At 39.5% G+C, this 21,444-nt stretch overlaps 1 protein-coding gene and 1 long non-coding RNA gene across 2 annotated transcripts in view; one reads left to right on the forward strand and one right to left on the reverse strand.

Moving 5' to 3' along the window:
* Window positions 1-6,637, reverse strand: part of LOC141253035 (uncharacterized) — a 69,114-nt gene extending 62,477 nt beyond the window's left edge. Inside the window, exon 1 of the long non-coding RNA XR_012314198.1 lies at window positions 6,311-6,637. This is a non-coding gene — a long non-coding RNA (uncharacterized lncRNA). The remainder of the gene's footprint in view (window positions 1-6,310) is intronic.
* The window catches only part of CLTRN (collectrin, amino acid transport regulator), a 141,764-nt gene extending 120,627 nt beyond the window's left edge, over window positions 1-21,137 (forward strand). Inside the window, exons 5-6 of the mRNA XM_073670796.1 lie at window positions 10,991-11,182; window positions 20,057-21,137. Coding sequence (XP_073526897.1) covers window positions 10,991-11,182; window positions 20,057-20,210 — 346 coding nt within the window. The 3' untranslated portion in view covers window positions 20,211-21,137. The remainder of the gene's footprint in view (window positions 1-10,990; window positions 11,183-20,056) is intronic.
* Window positions 21,138-21,444: the final 307 nt, after the last annotated feature.

Below are 21,444 nucleotides of genomic sequence, written 5' to 3' on the forward strand. Positions count from 1 at the left end.
CATTCAAAAAATTCCTGTGAAGCACCTGAAGGGTTAATAAAGTTCTTGAATGTGGTTTTGAGCACCTTGAGGGGTGCAGTTTTTAGAATGGTGTCACTTTTGGGTATTTTCTGTCATAAAGACCTCTCAAAGTGACTTCAAATGTGATGTGGTCCCTAAAAAAATGGTTTTGTAAATTTTGTTGGAAAAATGAGAAATCGCTGGTCAACTTTTAACCCTTATAGCTCCCTAACAAAAAAAATTTTTGGTTCCAAAATTGTGCTGATGTAAAGTAGACATGTGGGAAATGTTATTTATTAACTCTTTTGTGTGACATATCTCTCTGATTTAAGGGCACAAAAATTAAAATTTTTAAAATTGCAAAATTTGCAAAATTTTCGCCAAATTTCCATTTTTTTCACAAATAAACGCAAGTGATATCGAAGAAATTTTACCACAATCATGAAGTACAATATGTCACGAAAAAACAATCTCAGAATCAGGGGGATCCGTTGAAGCGTTCCAGAGTAATTACCTCATAAAGTGACAGTGGTCAGAATTGTAAAAATTGGCCTGGTCATTAACGTGCAAACCACCCTCGGGGCTTTAGGGGTTAATAGGACAGTGAAGATCAGTTGATGTTACATTTTCTTTCTGAGAGAAAACAGATGCAAAATAGGAATTAAAAAGTTCAGCCTTCTCAACATCCTTTCTTACCATTTCACCATTTTCATCCTGTAAAAATCCTATAGCATTTTTGACTTTTCTTTTACTTTTGACATACCCCCAAAATCCTTTTTTATTGCTTTTGACATCTCTTGCAAGCCTTAATTCATTGTCCGCTTTAGCTAACCTGATACGTGCCCTGCAGGATCTGCAGACTGCATTATAATCTTCTTTACATATGCCTCCCTCTTTCCATTTGATAAACATTTCTTTCTTTCTTTTTAGCATGTGTTTAAGTTCTGTGTTCATCCATCCTGGTTTCCTTAAATGCTTCCCATTCTTCCTACTTTTCGGGATTGTTAACGATTGTGCTTTGAGAATCTCATTTTTAAAAATTTCCCATCCTTCCTGGACATTCTCTCGCCTGTCTTGATTAGGGAAATGCTATGGAATGGCACAGCTCGTTATGAATTAGACGAGCTGTGTCATTACGCCCCTGCACCCCCCAACCCATCTCTTGACTGAGCTGGGAGAAAGTGATGTAAGCTGTGGCAAAACATTGCAATTTTTCAAAGCATTTAATTCTGGCATGAACATTTTGATGAATCTGGCCCTAGATGTTACTTCTATTCGCCTATGTTATTTTTTCCGATTCTCTTTCTGCACTGAAACTAATATGGCAAAACATGCACATAATGCAAGAGGAGGAAAAGTTGATGTAACGTACTAGGAGACTGCGTACGTCAGAACTATACCCAGATGAAGGTATTGGTTGTGGATATGCAGGTGTATCTCACTAAATTAGAATATCATCAAAAAGTTAATTTATTTCAGTTCTTCAATACAAAAAGTGAAACTCATATTATATAGAGTCATTACAAACAGAGTGATCTATTTCAAGTGTTTATTTCTGTTAATGTTGATGATTATGGCTTACAGCCAATGAAAACACAAAAGTCATTATCTCCGTAAATTAGAATAATTAACAAAAAACACCTGCAAAGGTTTCCTAAGCGTTCCACTAGTGGGTTTTCTATATAAACTGTTGCTGATAGAACCAGTATGAATTACCAGTTATCTTGTAAATAGACATCTAAAAAAGGAGCAATACCTTTATGGTCTCCACTGTAAATGAGAGATTGAGAAAATGCTCAAGGAATTGTTCCAATTTGGGCAAGTCTTCAGGGTTTCCACAGCTATGTCTTGCAACATATGGTCTGCTGACTTTGTCCTCTTTTTCATGCTAGTTTAAAAAATCGTTTGTGCTTATAGAAGTAAGTATGCACATACCAAAGTATCCCCCCATCTTCTGAATGGTGGCCCTTATTGGGCTGCTGTGCAGTATGATGCCTGTTATGATAACGAGGAATGTAACGCTGTTGGTTGTGGACCCACTGCGCCACAGGCCGGGCTTATACTGGAGGTTTGTGACAAAGCAACTAGCTGCCTCTGATGGTGAGGATAGGCTTGGCCGCGGGTAGTCGCCAGGTACCACTCCAAGGCAGTCCCCGCATCTGCAGCAGCTGACCGGAGTGTCAGAGGCACAGTACGAGAGTGCAAAGGCAAAGCGAAGTCAGACGGTCTGAGATCAGGACCTTTTTAAACGCTTAGGAAGCCTTTGCAGGTGTTTTTTGTTAATTGCTATTTTAATTTACTGAGATAATGACTTTTGTGTTTTCATTGGCTTTAAGCTATAATCATCAACATTAACAGAAATAAACACTTGAAATAGGTCACTCTGTGTGTAATGACTCTATATAATATAGGAGTTTCACTTTTTGTATTGAAGAACTGAAATAAATTAACTTTTTGATGATCTTCTAATTTAGTGTTGAAGAATCAATCCAAACTTCCACATTCTTTTTCTTGTTATTTTGAAATTATGACTTGTTGTTGCTTCAGCTGGATTACTGGTTTGAGGTCATGAAACAAGCGACATGAAGTTCTCATCAATCATTACATCTCTGCTTATTGTGGCCATATACGTTTCTGGGTGCAGAATTCTATATCCTTTCTGGGTTTCCTTGCAGCCCACCAGGATACCCTTTTGCTTGAGATTCCCACTACGTTTTCCTTTGGGAATATGTACAAATACTTTATTTACGAATATTCTTATGTGTTGTAGTATAGGCTTCTTGCTGTTCTATTGCTCAATTTTCTCAGTACCTTTACCTGGTAGTCTGTTTTGAAGATGGATTACTTCACCCCGATATGCTGTTGGCAAATTTGCATCAAATAGCATACTTCTTCCACTTTCACAATGTGTCTGGTTCCTTCTTTCCGCTACACAATTTTGTTCAGGGTTGTATGGTACAGTGGTCTGAAACACAATTCCATTTTTCCTTAAAATACTTTGTGTCTCATTACTTGTATATTCAGTTCCATTATCTTCATGCAGAATTGTTGGTATTTTCCCAAATTTTTTATTTACTTCAGCGAGTTATATTTCAAGTTTCTCTGGAACTTCATCTTTGCTGTGAAGCAGATAGACTATTGTATATCTTGAATAACCATCGATAAATGTGAGAAAATCTCTTTTCTTTCCAGGAGTTTGAGTGCTCATTGAACCACAAACATCTGTGTATATTAAGTCCAGAAGCTGTTCTGATTGTGTAGTACTATTCTTAGGAAAGGATTTTCTTGACATTTTTCCTTTATGACACCTAGTACATTTCATTTTCTGATTACACAAATCGACTGTAATGCCATCAGCAAGTTGTTTTTTTATCTAACTTTATTATTTCCTCTGGGTCTCTATGTGCAAGACACCTGTGCCATACAAGAATACAATTCTTGTGCTGGTCATGTTTAGCAGTATATATACTTTCATTGCATTTTAGCTGGTACAACTCCTCTTTGATTTTTCCTTCTGCTGGTGTGTGACCTTCTTTTGATTTAATACAGCTGTCATCTTTAAATGTAACTTCATTTCCTTGTCTTGTGAGTTTCTTCACAGATAACAGATTGCTTTCAAGACTAGGGACATTGAGCATGTCCATAACTGGGATCTTTCTGCTTTACTTGGGGAGACTTGACAATTAATGTAACCATCTCTTATTCCCTCTGAATTCATATACTGGTCATTAGCCAAAATTACTTTCTCTGACTTACTTTGGTCTAGTACATAGATAAAAATAATTTTTATTTCATCAATAATATAAAAAATGTGATTTGGCCAATAAAAACACATAAAAAAGGGGGAAGAAAACAGGAACAGATCACAGGGAAACGTATATACGGTGGGTACCATATATCGGTATTGAAAAAATACAATCTTGACAAGAAAACTCTAGTCTATACACCATGCATGCTTTGATGTACTTGCATTAACAGTAAACACAGCTTCAGTACTTGAAGTGTCATATATTCTTCAGTAATGGCACTTTTAACCCTTTGATGAATATTTTGCTTTTTCAGCTTATTCATTCTAACTTTCCAAACTATGCAGTCAGCCTTTAGGTGCCCTGATTTCTTGCAGACAAAACACGTGTTTCCTTCAAATGACTTTTATTTTTGGGAAGATTTTGAGTTTTTAAAGCTGATTCTGCTTTTGATACCCCACTACTGCTGACACTTTTTGTATTTTATTTATACTCATCTACAAGCTTTCCTCTGACATACAGTACAGACCAAAAGTTTGGACACACCTTCTCATTTAAAGATTTTTCTGTATTTTCAGGACTATGAAAATTGTACATTCACACTGAAGGCATCAAAACTATGAATTAACACATGTGGAACTATATACTTAACAAAAAAGTGTGAAACAACTGAAAATATGTCTTATATTCTAGGTTCTTCAAAGTAGCCACCTTTTGCTTTGATGACTGCTTTGCACACTCTTGGCATTCTCTTGATGAGCTTCAAGAGGTAGTCACCGGAAATGGTCTTCCAACAATCTTGAAGGAGTTCCCAGAGATGCTTAGCACTTGTTGGCCCTTTTGCCTTCACTCTGCGGTCCAGTTCACCCCAGACCATCTCGATTGGGTTCAGGTCTGGTGACTGTGGAGGCCAGGTCATCTGGCGTAGCACCCCATCATTCTCCTTCTTGGTCAAATAGCCCTTACACAGCCTGGAGGTGTGTTTGGGGTCATTGTCCTGTTGAAAAATAAATGATGGTCCAACTAAACGCAAACCGGATGGAATAGCATGCCTCTGCAAGATGCTGTGGTAGCCATGCTGGTTCAGTATGCCTTCAATTTTGAATAAATCCCCAACAGTGTCACCAGCAAAGCACCCCCACACCATCACACCTCCTCCTCCATGCTTCACGGTGGGAACCAGGCATGTAGAGTCCATCCGTTCACTTTTTCTGCATCGCACAAAGACACGGTGGTTGGAAACAAAGATCTCAAATTTGGACTCATCAGACCAAAACACAGATTTCCTCTGGTCTAATGTCCATTCCTTGTGTTCTTTAGCCCAAACAAGTCTCTTCTGCTTGTTGCCTGTCCTTAGCAGTGGTTTCCTAGCAGCTATTTTACCATAAAGGCCTGCTGCACAAAGTCTCCTTTTTTAACAGTTGTTGAAGAGATGTGTCTGCAGCTAGAACTCTGTGTGGCATTGACCTGGTCTCTAATCTGAGCTGCTGTTAACCTGCTATTTCTGAGGCTGATGACTCGGATAAACTTATCCTCAGAAGCAGAGGTGACTCTTGGTCTTCCTTTCCTGGGGCGGTCCTCATGTGAGCCAGTTTCTTTGTAGCGCTTGATGGTTTTTGCAACTGCACTTGGGGACACTTTCAAAGTTTTCCCAATTTTTCGCACTGACTGACCTTCATTTCTTAAAGTAATGATGGCCACTCGTTTTTCTTTACTTAGCTGCTTTTTTCTTGCCATAATACAAATTCTAACAGTCTATTCAGTAGGACTATCAGCTGTGTATCCACCTGACTTCTGCACAACACAACTGATGGTCCAAACCCCATTTATAAGGCAAGAAATCCCACTTATTAAACCTGACACGGCACACCTGTGAAGTGAAAACCATTTCCGGTGACTACCTCTTGAAGCTCATCAAGAGAATGCCAAGAGTGTGCAAAGCAGTCATCAAAGCAAAAGGTGGCTACTTTGAAGAACCTAGAATATAAGACATATTTTCAGTTGTTTCACACTTTTTTGTTAAGTATATAATTCCACATGTGTTAATTCATAGTTTTGATGCCTTCAGTGTGAATGTACAATTTTCATAGTCATGAAAATACAGAAAAATCTTTAAATGAGAAGGTGTGTCCAAAGTTTTGGTCTGTACTGTACTCCAATGTAAGCTCATAATCTGTGCGCACATCTCGTGCAGTTACAAGTGTGTCATAGCTTTCTTGTAGACTGCTTAGTAGTAGTGCAGCAACATGGAAATCCTTTAGATCTTCCCCATTGCCCTGCTTTGGGGAACTCCACAATTTCTTGAGTATTTCTTAAGTAATCCTGAATATTTTTGCCCTTATTTAGCTTAGACTGATACAGCTTTCTCATTACATAGAACTTATTGCTGAGATTTATCCTTTCATGCACTTTCTACAGCTCTTCCCACATTTCTTTTACCGTTTCACATTTACATACATGCACAATTTGATCATCATCTATGTTGAAGGAGATAGTGCTTTCTGCTTTTTGATCCTTCTCTACCCAGTCTTCTGGACTAGACTCCTATGTGTATTTTCACTTACCTTCTCTTATCAGCAGCATCTTTACCTTGAATTTCCAGGATTGGTATTTCTGGTTAGTCAGATTTGGCACTGTGAACTTCACAGAGTTACTGCTGGTGGCCATCTTTGCTTCTTCTTCTTAGTACACGGTTGTTCTCTCTTATCTGGGCTATTCTCTGTGTCTTTGGGTCTCTGGGCCCATAACCTGTTGGCAGCGGATTAATCTCTGTACTGTCCAGCCGTTCCAACAGTAGATATATATTTATTCAGGAACAATGATAACACAGCTTACAACTGGTATTTCTCATAGGTTAGGATCTTAGCATCTTGACTGTCACCTTGCAAAGTGAAAGTAAAATGTGCTTCAACTACACACATAAAGCGAACATGAACTTCCTGTTTTTTTTTTGTTTGTTTTTTTTTAACAGCGCTTTACTGGCAATATAACACTATTGCTGGAGACAGAAACTCATGCACTATTAAACGGTAGTAAATAGTAGTTGTTGCAATATATACAATACTAAGCATTATTCCAGCACATAGCAGCTGCCATCTCCTATCTCAGTAATGTGAAAGACTATCTTCACTGAATACAGATTTTACCTCAGAATTTTGATAATGATTGATCAATTTTAGCGGAGAAACAAGCAGATTTCTCTGATAAGATATATTACAAAGTTGCTTATTTTCATGTGTACTATTGATTTATGAAATAAAAATTAAAAACAGTTATACATTAACCCCTTAATAACATCTGACGTACTAATACGCGTCTGTGCCCTGGGACTTAAGAGCCAGACCCGTATTAGTACGTCATCGCGATCGCGCGCGCACACAGGCTGTGCGGGCGCGATCGCCGCCGGGTGTCAGCTGATTGTCACAGCTGACACCCGGTACTATGTGCAGGGAGCGGTCCTGCACCGCTCCCAGCACATTAACCCCCGCGATGCTGCGATCGAAGTCGATCGCGGCATTGCGGGGGCAAGGGGAGGTGATCGGCGATACTCACCTCCTCTTCCGGCTTCCAGCGCAGTCTGCAAAGGCTTCCCGGGTGTTGCCATGACGACCCGATGTCACAATGAAAAAGTGTTTTTTTTTTCACTTTTTCATTTTTACGAATCAATTTGTGAAGCACCTGGGGGTTGCAACTGCTCACTATGCATCTAGATAGGTGCCTTGGGGGGTCTAGTTTCCAAAATGGGGTCACTTGTGGGGGAGCTCCAATGTTTGGGCACACAGGGGCTCTCTAAACGCAACATGGTGTCCGCTAATTATTCAAGCAAATTTTACAATCAAAAAGTCAAATGGCGCTCCTTCCCTTCCGAGCCCTACAGTGCGCCCAAACAGTGTTTTTTCCCCAAATATTGGGTATCTGCGTGCCCAGGGGAAATTGCACAACAAATTTTGCGGTCCATTTTTTCTTGTTACCCCTGTGAAAATAAAAAAAATTGGGTCTAAAGTAACATTTTTGTGAAAAAAGTTAAATGTTCATTTTTTTCTTCCACATTCAAAAAAATCCTATGAAGCACCTGAAGGGTTAATAAAGTTCTTGAATGTGGTTTTGAGCACCTTGAGGGGTGCAGTTTTTAGAATGGTGTCACTTTTGGGTATTTTCTGTCATAAAGACCTCTCAAAGTGACTTCAAATGTGATGTGGGCCCTAAAAAAATGGTTTTGTAAATTTTGTTGGAAAAATGAGAAATCGCTGGTCAACTTTTAACCCTTATAGCTCCCTAGCAAAAAAAAATTTTGGTTCCAAAATTGTGGTGATGTAAAGTAGACATGTGGGAAATGTTATTTATTAACTCTTTTGTGTGACATATCGCTCTGATTTCAGGGCTTAAAAATTCAAATTTTGAAAATTGCAAAATTTTCAAAATTTTCGCCAAATTTCCGTTTTTTTCACAAATAAACGCAAGTGATATCGAAGAAATTTTTCCACAATCATGAAGTACAATATGTCACGAAAAAACAATCTCAGAATCAGGGGGATCCGTTGAAGCGTTCCAGAGTAATTACCTCATAAAGTGACAGTGGTCAGAATTGTAAAAATTGGCCTGGTCATTAACGTGCAAACCACCCGCGGGGCTTAAGGGGTTAAGTAAATGGTGTCCATATGGTGACACTGAGTCACTTCTCACGGACAGCAGCCGTGAGTCGGAAAGTCAAGGAGTCCAGGGTCAAAAACAAGGAGGGTACGTCATAAACAGAGGGAAGAGATGAAGGAGTAGTAAGGTAACGGTTTGAGTTCAGAATACCAGGAAGATAGAGGATCAAAGAAAAAGGGGTAATACAAGCTGATAGTCAATAGGAAAGTCCTGGGTCCAGCATCAAAATATTAGAAAGTCAGAATGCTGAGAACAAGGCACAGAGGATTAAGCCACACAGAGCTGAAAAGTACGACTGACAGCTATCTGGGCCAGACAGCTCATTTAAGTAACTAAGTAATTACAGGAATAGGGAACACCTGAAGGGAGTTCAGCACCTCCCAGACTCAGATTGGACAGCCAAGCTGTCAAAAAAAAACACAGACATCTCAGCGTGCCCCTGTACCTGACTGGACAACTGAGCTGTCAATCACTGCACAGACATCTCAGCACGCCCCGGTACCAGACTGGACAACTGAGCTGTCAATCACTGCATCCTGAGACACACTCAGGGGTGGAATCCTTACACATATAATGCATGGATGGGTTGAGGCTGCCAGAATGGAAGCTGCTTTTTCAGACCAACCTCTCGGATATCCATATTGACTAATATGGCATCTGTTCTGTAGTTGTCTTGATGGGACAACCTCTTTAGTTCTTTCCATGTTTTTCATAGTCTACAGGGCTGTTCACATGTCCTTGGTTTTTCGCAGACCGTGTGTTCATGCAAAACTCATGTAGACATGTCTGATGTTTTCCAGTATCACCGATAAAAAGTACCAATATAAGTCTATGGGTCCGTGGAAAACATAGACAGCACATGGATGGCATCAGTGTACTATCTGAGTGCTGTCCATATTTAACATTGTAAAAGTATAGGAGAAGCTCTGTAATTCATTTATTTATCCATACGTGAAAAATACTGATGACATACTGACCACATACAGTGGTGACACGCAGATCCAAAACACTGATGACACCTGTAGCATTTTTTTGCGTACGTGAATAAAGTGATGTCTGAATGAGGCCTAAGACATAGTGAGGTCAGTTCTTATCAGTGCTTTGAGCTTCATGCATTACAAGATCATTTGAGTCATTAAGTCATTAGATTGTCTCACAATTGTTAAGAATTATCTTTATTACTGCATCATCCTCTGAACTTTTTCCTCCACCTATCCTTCTGTCATGTTTTTCACAATTTTTTGTTCTAGAAATCAGAGTTATTGTTTCAAGATATCTGAAAGTTTCTGGATTCCTAGTTAAAAGGGTTGTACATTTTGGATAATCCCATTTTGTTAGACGGATCCACTGATGATAAGCTGATAACAGGATGGCTTACTGTTATAAACTCTAACTGGTATGGGGGCCAAAGAAAAGTGGGGTCTGGGATGTGTTCTTGAGGATAAGTTTGAAATGATGCATTTATGTGATATATTACTAAATACTATAGACTGAATACAACTACTGGAACTTTCACATTTTTTTTTACCTATATTACTGATGAATCGCTACAATCATATCATTACTAGGATACTGTATGGCATAATTCATTCACCCCTTTAAAAGGTTGTCCAGGCCTTTTAACATTGATGACCTATCCCAAGGATAGGTCATCAATGTCTGATCTGTGGGGGTGCGACACCCAGCACTACCCGCCAATCAGATGTTCACGTTGTCAGCAGCTGGAACTGCTCAGTTACGGAGCTGCACAGCTCGGTTGACTGTATAGTGGCCATGGCCAGGTACTGCACATCTACCTCCTATTCAAATCAATAGATGGCGGATATGCAGTACCCGTCCGGAGTCACTATTCTGTCGATAGATCTGTGCTGTGCAGCTCCATAACTGAGCAGTTCCGTCAGGCACCAGGAATAGCTGATTGGCGGTGGTGTCGGGTGCTGTAACCCCACCGATCAGACATTGATGACCTATTCTAAGGATAGGCCTTCAGTGTTAAAGTCCTGTATAACCTCTTTAAGGATTGGTCTGTGTTTTGTCTCCAAGACCAAAGATTTTTTTTCCTAATTTTTTTTCTTTATTGCCAGTTTTTTTGCCATTGCCATTCAGTTCCAAAAGCCATAAGTCTATCTTCCAGGTGATGCAGCTGTATTAGGGTTTTCTTATAAATTGATTTAATTTTTAGAAATTTTTTGGGGTTCGAAAATGGAGGAAAGCAATTTCCTTTGCAATTTTTGTTATGCTGTTTATCATGCAGTGTAACTAAAATCCTAAGTTTATTATATGGTTAACGACAGTACTAAATATTTAAAGTTTTTTTTATTCATATTTTTAAACTGAAAAATGTACCATGGTTAATGGTTTGTGGGCTTGGTGTTTGAGGAGGCAAGCTGTAGGTTTTTATTGGAACAATTTTTTCTTACCATATACAATATTACTGTCTATCATTAAATTATTAAATCTCATTAAATAATTTTGGGGCTGAAAAAATGACATAATTTATATTTTATCCTTAGGACTTGAAGCTGCTTTTTCTTGCCTGCTTTAGAATACAATGATAAGTCCATTTTTGCTCTCATGTACATCTTTTTTTACAGACTTGAAAGGAACCGGATTAACAGTGCCTTTCTATTAGATGATAATACCCTGGAATTCCTTTCCATACCCCCGACATTTGCTCCTGAAGTTGTATCTTCCAGCAAATCCTGGCTGATTGTATTTGGGGTGGTGGTTGGCTTTCTCGGAGTGGTGTGCATTTTATTTGTGCTATCAGGAATCAAGCGCATGAAGTAAGTCTGTTCATCTATCGCTTCTTGAAACGGTAATGTAGAAAATATCTGTAAATAAAGTTTTGGGTTTTTTTAACAATGAGAAAGATCCACAAATGATTAAAGCAAAAACTAAGAGGTGAGGGGTTTATGGAGTTTTCCCACTAATGACATTTCACCTAACCACAGGATTGGTGATAAATGTTGAATGGTGAGGGTCCCTAAAATGGGGGTACAGCGTCCCAGTTTCTTTTCACTGCGGGCTGATTCAAAAACTATTAATACAAAAAGGAAATGCTAGCTAAATGAGGGGTTAAAAGAGTGTTCCCACAAATCACATTTACCACCTATCCTAAATATATAGGTGATAAATATATGATCACTGGGGACCCTATTGTTGGGACGCCCACCAAAAAGTAAAACTAAGGTCCTGAGCCCACATTCCTCTTCACTGCAGTCATAGATTAAAGGGGTTTTCCCATGAACAAAGTACATTTAAATTAATAGATCTTGGAATGATAATAAGTTCCACAATTGGATGTGTTTAAATAAAATGTCCCTGTGCTGAGATAATCTTATAAATGTGCCCCTGCTGTGTACTGTGTAATGACTGTGTCTGACCGTGCAGGAACATGGTCTGATCATACCACAGCTCCTGGGCAGGGGAGCAAACAAAAGAGAGGATGCAAAGAGGACAGCAGTGGATCGCAAATAATTCTTTTTGTGAGGTAAAACATTTCATTGCCTGCTTTTAAGAAATGTTTTAACTGAAAGAAAGAAAGAAAGAATCATTTGTGATCCCATGCTGTAATGTCTGTGTTCTCTCTTTTGCTGTCTCCCTTGCCCAGGAGCTGTGGTATGATCAGACCATGTTCCTGCACGGTCAGACACAGCCATTACACATTTATAAGATTAACTCAGCACAGGAACTTTTTTTTTTTTAAACACATGCAGTTGTGGAACTTATTATTATTCAAACATCTATTCATTAAAATGTTGATTAAAATTAACTTTCTTCATTGGAAAACCCCTTTAAATAGAGCTGTATGTTTGCTCATGCTGGCGGTTAATTCAGTATCTGTGGGACTGATGGGTGCTTTCTCCCTAAGTCCCTATAGGGAACCAAAATAAGAGGATCAGCACTGATCCCCCATTCTAGTGATCAGACATTTGTCATTTATTCAGTAGTATGAACTAAATGCCAGAAAAAATAAATCCGCACCCATGCCGAATTAGGTTTATTAGCAAAATTTACAATGCAATATACAGTTGAAACCAGAAGTTTGCATACACTATATAAAAAAGACACATATACATGTTTTTCTCAGTGTCTGACATAAAATCAGTATAAACCTTTCCTGTTTTAGGTCAATTAGGATTACCATAATTTTTAATATTTGCCAAATGCCAGAATAATGGGAGAGAGAGAATGTTTTAAGGCATTTTTATTACTTACTGCAAAGTCAAAAGTTTACATACACTAAGATTACTATGCCTTTAAACAATTCTGCACTGCCCATATGATGATGTCATGTGTTTGGAAGCTTCTTCTTTTTTGGCAACATCTGAGTTAATTATAAACACACCTGTGGATGTATTTTAATGCACACCTGAAACACACTGCTTCTTTGTGTAGCATCATGTGAAAGTCTAAAGAAATCAGCCAAGATATCAGGAACAGACTTGTGGGCTTGCACAAACCTGGCTCATCCTTGGGTACAATTTCAAGATACCTGAAGGTGCCTTGTTTATCTGTACAAACAATTATACGCAAGTACAAACAAGATGGGAATGTCCAGCCATGATACCGCTCAGGAAGGAGACGGCTTCTGTGTCCCAGAGATGAACGTGCTTTGGTCTGACATGTGCATATTAAACCAAGGACAAAAGCAAAGGACCACGTGAAGATGACTGCGGAAGCTGGTAAGATTGTGTCAATATCCACAGTGAAAAGAGTACTGAATCAACATGGGCTGAAAGGCCACTCTGACAGGAAGAAGCCATTACTCCAAAAGAAACATAAAAAAAGCTTAATTAATGTTTGCAAATGCAAACAGAAACAAAGACCTTAATTTTTGGAGACCTGTCCTGTGGTCTGATGAAACTAAAATTGAACTTTTTGGGCATAATGACCATCGTTACCTTTGGAGGGAAAAGGGAGAAGCTTGGAAGCCTAAAAACACCATCCCAACTGTGAAACTCGATGGCAGCATCATGTTGTGGGGTTGTTTTGCTTCAGGAGGGACTGGCGCACTTCACAAAATAGATGGCATCATGAGAAAAGAAGATTATGTGGCAATACTGAAGCAACATCTCAAGACATCAGCCAGGAAGTTAAAGCTTGGGCGGAAATGGGTCCTCCAAATGGACAATGACCCGAAGCATACTGCCAAAATGGTCACAAAGTGAGAAGCTTGTGGAAAGATATCCCAAACATTTGACCCAAGTCATTCAGTTTAAGGGCAATGGTACCAAATACTAATGAAATGTATGAAAACTTTTGACTTTGCAGTAAGTAATAAAAATGCCTTAAAACATTCTCTCTCTCTCATTATTGTGGCATTTGGCAAATATTAAACATTATCGTAATCCTAATTGACCTAAAACGGGAAAGGTTTATTCTGATTTCATGTCAGATATTGAGAAAAACATGCATATGTGTCTCTTTATACAGTGTATGTAAACTTCTGGTTTCAACTGTATATCTTGCTCTATAATGAGATAGATTTTCCTACAGATTGTTCCTCCATCAAGTCACCATGGCTCGAGATAAAAAAAAGTTTCCATTTTATAGCAATTAGCTGCATCTTTTCACCTATATACATTGTTCATTTCAGTTTTTAATACTTTTTTTTTTTTACTTTTGCATCTTAATTTTCACAATATTTTAAAATTGTAATAATATTTTTTTTATAAAGCTCATGTCCAGATCATGTTACATTTTCTATTTCTGGGTAGTTCCCTGGTAAATTATATTGCACTCTCCATGAAAAGCACTTTGATTCATGAGACATGATATCATTTTCCGTTTGTCTTCGATGATCTCATTTTGAGTAGAGTTTAATTGGCCTCAATTAGAAATATTGATGCTCGATATGTGATTACCAACAAATAACTATGGATCATCTTAATTGCTTTCCTATCATGGTAACATGAACTGATTCCATGTTCACAAAATATAAATAAAATGCTATTAGAGTTAATGATTTCTGAGTGTAGAAATTTCCACTTTACTGTGTCATAAAGCCTTAAGATAGGCATAATTCATGACCTGTGAGTTTCTTATCTAGTTATTTCAAAACAAATGTTCCCTGCAAGGTATGTAAAATAATGTGCCTTTGTACACTTCGATCAAGGGTCAAGGAAATTCTAGGAATTTTTTTTTTTGTTACGGAGTTTAGTGTCTCTTCGCATGGAAAGTGAGTGAATAATCTTTTCACCAAACCGGTAGCTTCTCCTTTAGGGTATGTGCCCACGTAACGTTTTACAAGCGTATGTGCTGCGGAATTTCCGCAGCGTAAACACTTGTGAAGCGCTTGGTAATCCGTCCCCCATGGTCCCCAATGAGAATCCGCAATTTCAATGCCCATGCTGCGGATTTTTCCGCAGCGTTTATGCTGCGCTCAAAAATCCGCAGCATGTCCATTAATTTTGCGTTTACGCATGTGGAATTGCCTTGTCAATGCAATAAAAAACGCAAGGCAATTCCGCATGTCCCAAACGCTTCTAAAATTTTCTGCTTCATTTCTACAACGTGGGCACATTAAGGCTATGTGCCCATGATGCAGAAATTCTCCGGATTTTTCCTGAGCGTTTCTGCATCTCCCTGGCAGAAAAAAACACATGCGGATTGTACATGCGGATTGTACATGCATTTTTCCTGCCAGGGACATGCAGATATGAAGCATTCTTCACATGCATTTCCGCATGCGGGTTGTCAAGCACTTTCCAAGCGATTTTAGCATCACTTGGAAAGTGCTTGTCAACTTGGTCACACTATATAAATCCATGCAACCGGCATGAATTTATATAGTGTGACTGTAAAGAATGTTTAAAAAGAAAAAAATAAATCTATACTTACCTTCCGATGGCCCCCGGTGTCTTGCTTCGCTCCGTCCTGGCTGCCGGCAGATCGCGGTACACTGAAGGACCTGCCAACATCAGCATCGCGTGACCCGTCACATGACTATGACGTCAGCGCAGGTCCTTCAGTCCACCGTGATCTGCCGGCATGGAAGGACGAGCGCACCGGGGGCCATCAGAAGGTAAATATAACATTTATTTTTTATTTTATTCTTTTTTTCACAGGTTCTATGGTACCCGGGTCCGGAGGAGAGTCTCCTGTCCTCTAGACCCGGGTACCATCCGCACATTGGAACGTGTGGAATGAGCATCTGATGCGTAATCCATGGGATCCAATGCAAGTCAATGGCGGCGAAAATGCAAAATAATTGGTAGTGCTTCGTTTTTTTCCGCAATGATAATCTGCAGCGGAAATTTCCGCAGCATGTGCACAGCACATGTGGATTATCATTGGGGGACATGGCAGACCTTCTACCATGCATTTTTTAAGCGTTTCTGCAGCGTTTTTGCTGCTGCGGAAACGCTTAAAAAACGCATCGTGGGCACACAGCCTTAAAATAGCAATGTAGGCTGTTCTAAAAGTATAATGTATGGTTACCAATACTTGTATTGGAGGAAAAGTTTACATGGTCTACTTTAGAGGAGATCTATCACCTCCTATGAATATTTCTGTCTCATGTGATATATGGTATACAATTGGCTTTTAGGAAATAGTTTTTTATTAACTGACTAGATGGTGGCCCGATTCTAACGCATCGGGTATTCTAGAATATCAGCAGAGCGGTGTTTAAATTTGGCGCCAAGATCGCTGATTGGTCGCGGCCGGTCAGCTAATCGTATTAGTGAGGACCGGGGAGCGGCGCTGCCTGTGCGGGTACTTCCGCTGCGAGCGGCCGGAAGTAAATCCCGCGGCCGGACCAATCAGCGACGCGGGATTTCCTGGACAGAAGGACAGACAGACAGAGGGGATAAGACGATTATATATATTAGATGTCTCGTCTTCTTTTTGTCAAATTCTAAATAAAGGGGTTTTCCATTTTTTTAAAAAAAACTTTCCTTTGTTTTAGAGAAACAAACTGTTGTTTTCTCACCCTCCCCAGATCCTACGCTGAGTCTTGGCCACTTCTCCTGGTGTCTGTTATTGCCTGCAGCGTTGACGTCATGTGGACAGCACTGCATCCAATCAGTGAGCTCAGAGGCTCTGCCCGAGAAGATGGCGCAAGACGCTGAGCTCAGTGATTAACTGCCGCGTTGTCGAAGTAACATAAGCGCAGCAGACAATAACAGACACCGGTAGCCATGGTGGTGACTCAATATTGGACCTGGGAAGGGTGAGTAGAGTAAAGTAAAGTAAAGTTTGCTTGGCACAGTACATTTGATGCACAACTTATAGGCAGTACACCTGCTACGGTATGAACATATATCATAAAAACTGTCATAAGTGAGGATCCAAGAGGTGGAATTTATCAGGCGGATGGGGAACCACCAATTCCACCATCTTTCCATTGAAATATATGAAGAATGTGTTGACTGGAAATTTGTGAACAAGGTTAGGTAATGTTTGCATTTAGCTGTAGAGTGGGCCCCCAAAATCAATATTACTGGTGGGCCCTTAGCACCTCATGCCAATACTAGAAGACCACAATGTTATACTGGAAAAATGCTGCAATGCAAGAATGCTTTCAAAAATAGAAGTGTTAATAGCTTATTTTTATCAATTCACAAAATGCAAAGTGAATGAACAGAAGAGGAATCTAAATCAATTAAATATTTTGTATGACCACCCTTTGCCTTCAAAACAGCATCAGAGCATCAGTTGTTCTAGGTACTTGTCACTTGCACACAGTTTTTGAAGTAACTCAGCAGGTAGGTTGTTCTAAATATCTTGGAGAACTAACCACAGATCTTCTGCGGATGTCTCTTGTGCAAATCCTTCTGTATCTTCATGTATTCACACACATACTCAATTATGTTGATATCAGGGCTCTGTGGTGGCCATATCATCACTTCCAAGACCCTTTGTCCTTCTTTATGCTAAAGATAGTTCTTAATGACATTGGCTGTATGTTTGGGGTCATTGTCCCGCTGCAGAATAAATTTGGAGCTAATCAGACACCTCCCTGATGCTATTGCATGATAGATAAGTATCTACCTGTATTTATCCGCATTGAGGACACCAAGAAATGGACAACATTGAGGACCATAGATGCAGTGGTCAGCCAAGGAAACATAGTGCAGCGGATGAAAGACACATTATGCTTCCTTCCCTTTCAAAATCAGAAAATACCCAACTGTGCCATCCGCTCAGAACTGGCAGCAACCAGAGGGACCCAGCTATGCCCATCTATTGTTGAAAAAAGTCTAGCCAGAAGTGGCCTTCATGGAAGAATTGCTGTCAAAAACCATACCTTTGAAATGGAAACAAGGCCAAGTGGCTCAACTATGCATGAAACATAGTGCAGAAAAATAGCAGCAGGTCATCCACAGTGGTGAGTCAAAATGTTAAGACTATAACAGAGGGTAATTTGTTGATGAAGAGCTGAAGAGCGGTACAATAATGAGTGTCTTCAGGAACCTTGTGAAGCATGGTGGAAGTTCCTGACAAGTTTGGGGCTGCAGTTCAACAAATGGAGTTTGGGATTTGGTCAGGATTAATGGTGTCTTCAATGCTGAGGACTAGGGGGGCGTCTGATTGGCTCTGAACTCTTTTTGTATTAGTGCTTCTGGATGTGATTACCCCCCTCACAATTATTTAGCCCTGATCTACTTCAAAAACTGTATGCAGGTGTAAGTAGTTAGAAGCATTGAGGCTTTGATGCTGTTTTGAAGGATAATCACACCAAATATTGATTTGATTTAGCTTTTCAATTGATAAAAAAAAAAATAGAAGTGTTTATAATTTTTAAGTATTCTGACAGGATTTTTTTTTCAAAACCTGCCTAAACTTTTTTCATAGTACTGAATAAAAAAAAATAATGTTTTATTACATATGTAAATGAGGTTTAAAGGATAACATTTCACCTTGTGGAGAGTGACATACCGGCTCTGGCATGCCAAGGTAAGGAGGCTTATTCACCGTGCAATGCTCCTCTGGGAAATTTATACTTTGCACTGATGAGGGCCAACAGCCCGATACACCGTGTCTACAAATTGAGATTCTGATTTGGCTATAATCCTAAGTCATATTGCACGACTCGTTAAAGGGTTGATTGTGACTTGTAGGATTGCTGCTTCCATTAGGTGGCGCTATAGAGTACAAGTCCTCTTTCTCTCTGAAAAGACAATTTGCATATGTAAATGAGGCATCCTTGGTGCACTTTGGCATGGTCAATGGCTCAGTTGAATGTGCCGCCCCTGAGACCAGCCCCACCCCCCAAAACAGATGTCCGCATTCTTTCCCTACAGTGCGCACTGACAGTGCACTCTCTTGCTGGCTCGTCACTTCTTATTAGAACCAGCAAAGGTGTGCACTGTCAGTGAACATTCAAAAGAATCTTGCACAGTGACAAAGGAGTTCTTACTGAGTATACTTTGGAATTGAAAACCGAGGCATGCTCAGTATAGCAGGAACGAGCACAGCCCCTGAAACGAATGTCACTGATGATGCTTTGTTTCAGGGCGAGAGCAGACGCTGCAGCAGTGACTGATACCTGATCAAGTCTCGTGTGAGCATGCACTGGGAATTCTCAAGCAAAAGTCATCAAAACGGAAGTAAAAAATAAATAAAGCCGTTAGATTAGAGGGGGAAGGGTAGGCACTTTTTAATTAAAGAATATTAGAAAAGAGATTAAATTATTACAATAAATGAACATATAGGATTAAAATCAATGTTAGTTTCAGACAACCCCACTGTGGCCAAAATTGGCTCTGTCACTGAGGGGTTAACATATGTAGTGTGACATTGATACATTTGGGGACAAATGCAATGATAGCTGTCCCCAAGTATGTCAGAAAAGTGCACTTTGTAAATACATTGGGGGACAATTATTTTTGCATTTACATCAAAATTTTATGCAATTTATTTTTTCATTGTCTTAAATACCTCAGCCAGATTTATAATTGTTTAAGTGCATTTCTACATAAAAATCCAATTAACAAGCATAAAAAGTCACAATTTGTGCAAAATTTTGCATTTATTTTTGAAATAAGACACCTTGGTCTCAAGCTCCATCGGGAATATGTTATTTTACCATTGCTGCTTAAAAAGTTGCTTTATCATTAATCATTGTCCTGGACAACCGCATTTTAAGTGTTAAAGTCCCCAGATAAAATAAAAAAATAAAACATATACTCACCTGTGACATTATGTTACGTGACCGCTGCAGCCCATCAGTGGCCACTGATCAGCTTCTGGCTTTATACTTCCATCAGACAGAACTTCCATGAGTGGTGCAGTTGAAGTGAGCACACAAGATTTAGGGCAAATTATGTGATGTTTGCTAAATATGGGCAATTATCTTGTGTTTTCTGTTGTGCAGTACTTGATAGTCTTTGATAAAGGCTGGGGTAATACTTTAGGAAGAGAGAGGCTGTAACTATTTGTTAGCACTGGTGTTTTTCAGTGCGGGGGTCCTGAGTCCAGATCCTCCCAAGGACAATATGTGCAAGGAGTTTGTATCTTCTCCCCGTGTTTGTGGGTTTCCTCCAGGTTCTCCAGTTTCCTCCCACACTCCAAAGACATCCTGATAGGGAATGTAGATTATGAGCCCCAATGGGGACAGTGATGATGATGTCCGTAAAGGGCTGTGGAATTAATGGCAATATATAAATCACTATATACAATTTTTATGACTACTGTTATCTTTATAATAGAAAGAGAAAGAGTGCAAAAGCTGAAGACCACGAAGAATGCGAAGACAGGATGAAATCCACAGAAGCAGAGGTAGAAAATGGATCTCGTATGGACAACTTACAGTTTTGTGAAGGAGCGGACAATGAGGCCTTTGAGAATATAACACCTTTATAGAAGGACATTTTTACTTAAACATGTATGGAGATCTCCTCCAATCATTTTATTGTCTACAGTGTTTTTCTAGTGTATGTGCATATGTTTTAAAGGGAACCTGTGAAAAAAACACTATTAACCTGCAAATATGGGGCTAATCACTGGGTTAATAGTGTTCTGACACCGTGAAAGGGAAAGGGAATGAACTTTATTCCTTCCGGCCGCTTCCAGCTTTCAGTCATAGAGGCACGGCTTCAGTCACCGCTCAGTACATAGTGAGTAGTGGCTGTAACCATGTCCTGGCACTGACTGACAGCCGGTACAAAGCGGGCTGTCAGTCAGTGCTGAGGACATGCTTACAACTGCCACTGAGCGGTGACTGAAGTAACGCCAGCTGCGCCTCTGTAACTGAAAGGCCACGTTCACACGTTCAGTATTTGGTCAGTATTTTACATCAGTATTTGTAAGCCAAAACCAGGAGTGGGTGATAAATGCCGAAGTGGTGACGTGTTTCTATTATACTTTTCCTCTGATTGTTCCACACCTGATTATGGCTTACAAATACTGAAGTAAAATACTGATCAAATACTGAACGTGTGAAAGTTTCCTCCCGACAGAGGGGCTTTCAGTGCAGCGACAGCATGGTGTCAGAACACTATTAACCTGCAGAATAACATCCATAGCTCCAGGATAATAGCGTTTTTTCACATGACAGGTTCCCTTTAGAGGGAAATTAAATACAAACTTCTTTTCTAGAGCAGACTATTGTAAAAAAACAATAATAATTTATCATTTAAAATATATATAAAATATCTATATTATGATATATATTACTTTTTTTAATTGCAACAATATATTATTTCTCTTAAAATGCCCCTTTAAGTTTAATACCAACTACACAAGCAGCAGTATCCGATTTAATAAATAAATTCTACCTTTTGTCCTTTTCTTCTAGAATCTTGTTTTCCAGTAACTAGTATTTGTAGCAATTGGAATATATGAGTGATTGTTAGGGTTCGTGCGGACGAGCATATTTTCGGTCCGAGTGTGATCAGACAAAACATCAGATTGCACTCAAACCAATGTTATTCTATGGAGCCGTGTACATGTCTGATTTTTCTCCATGGACAGAGTCTACCTGAAGAAAAAAAATCGCTGCATGCCCGAGTTTGACAAGATATTCAGATTGTACTCGGCCATGCAAATCAATGAGTCCATGGAAACCATCGGACCGCACTTGGATGACATCTGAGTG

This window comes from Phyllobates terribilis, unplaced genomic scaffold (genome assembly GCF_046119375.1).
Source record: "Phyllobates terribilis strain yellow unplaced genomic scaffold, ASM4611937v1 Scaffold_2__4_contigs__length_985480577, whole genome shotgun sequence".
Taxonomy (NCBI): Eukaryota; Metazoa; Chordata; class Amphibia; order Anura; family Dendrobatidae; genus Phyllobates; species Phyllobates terribilis.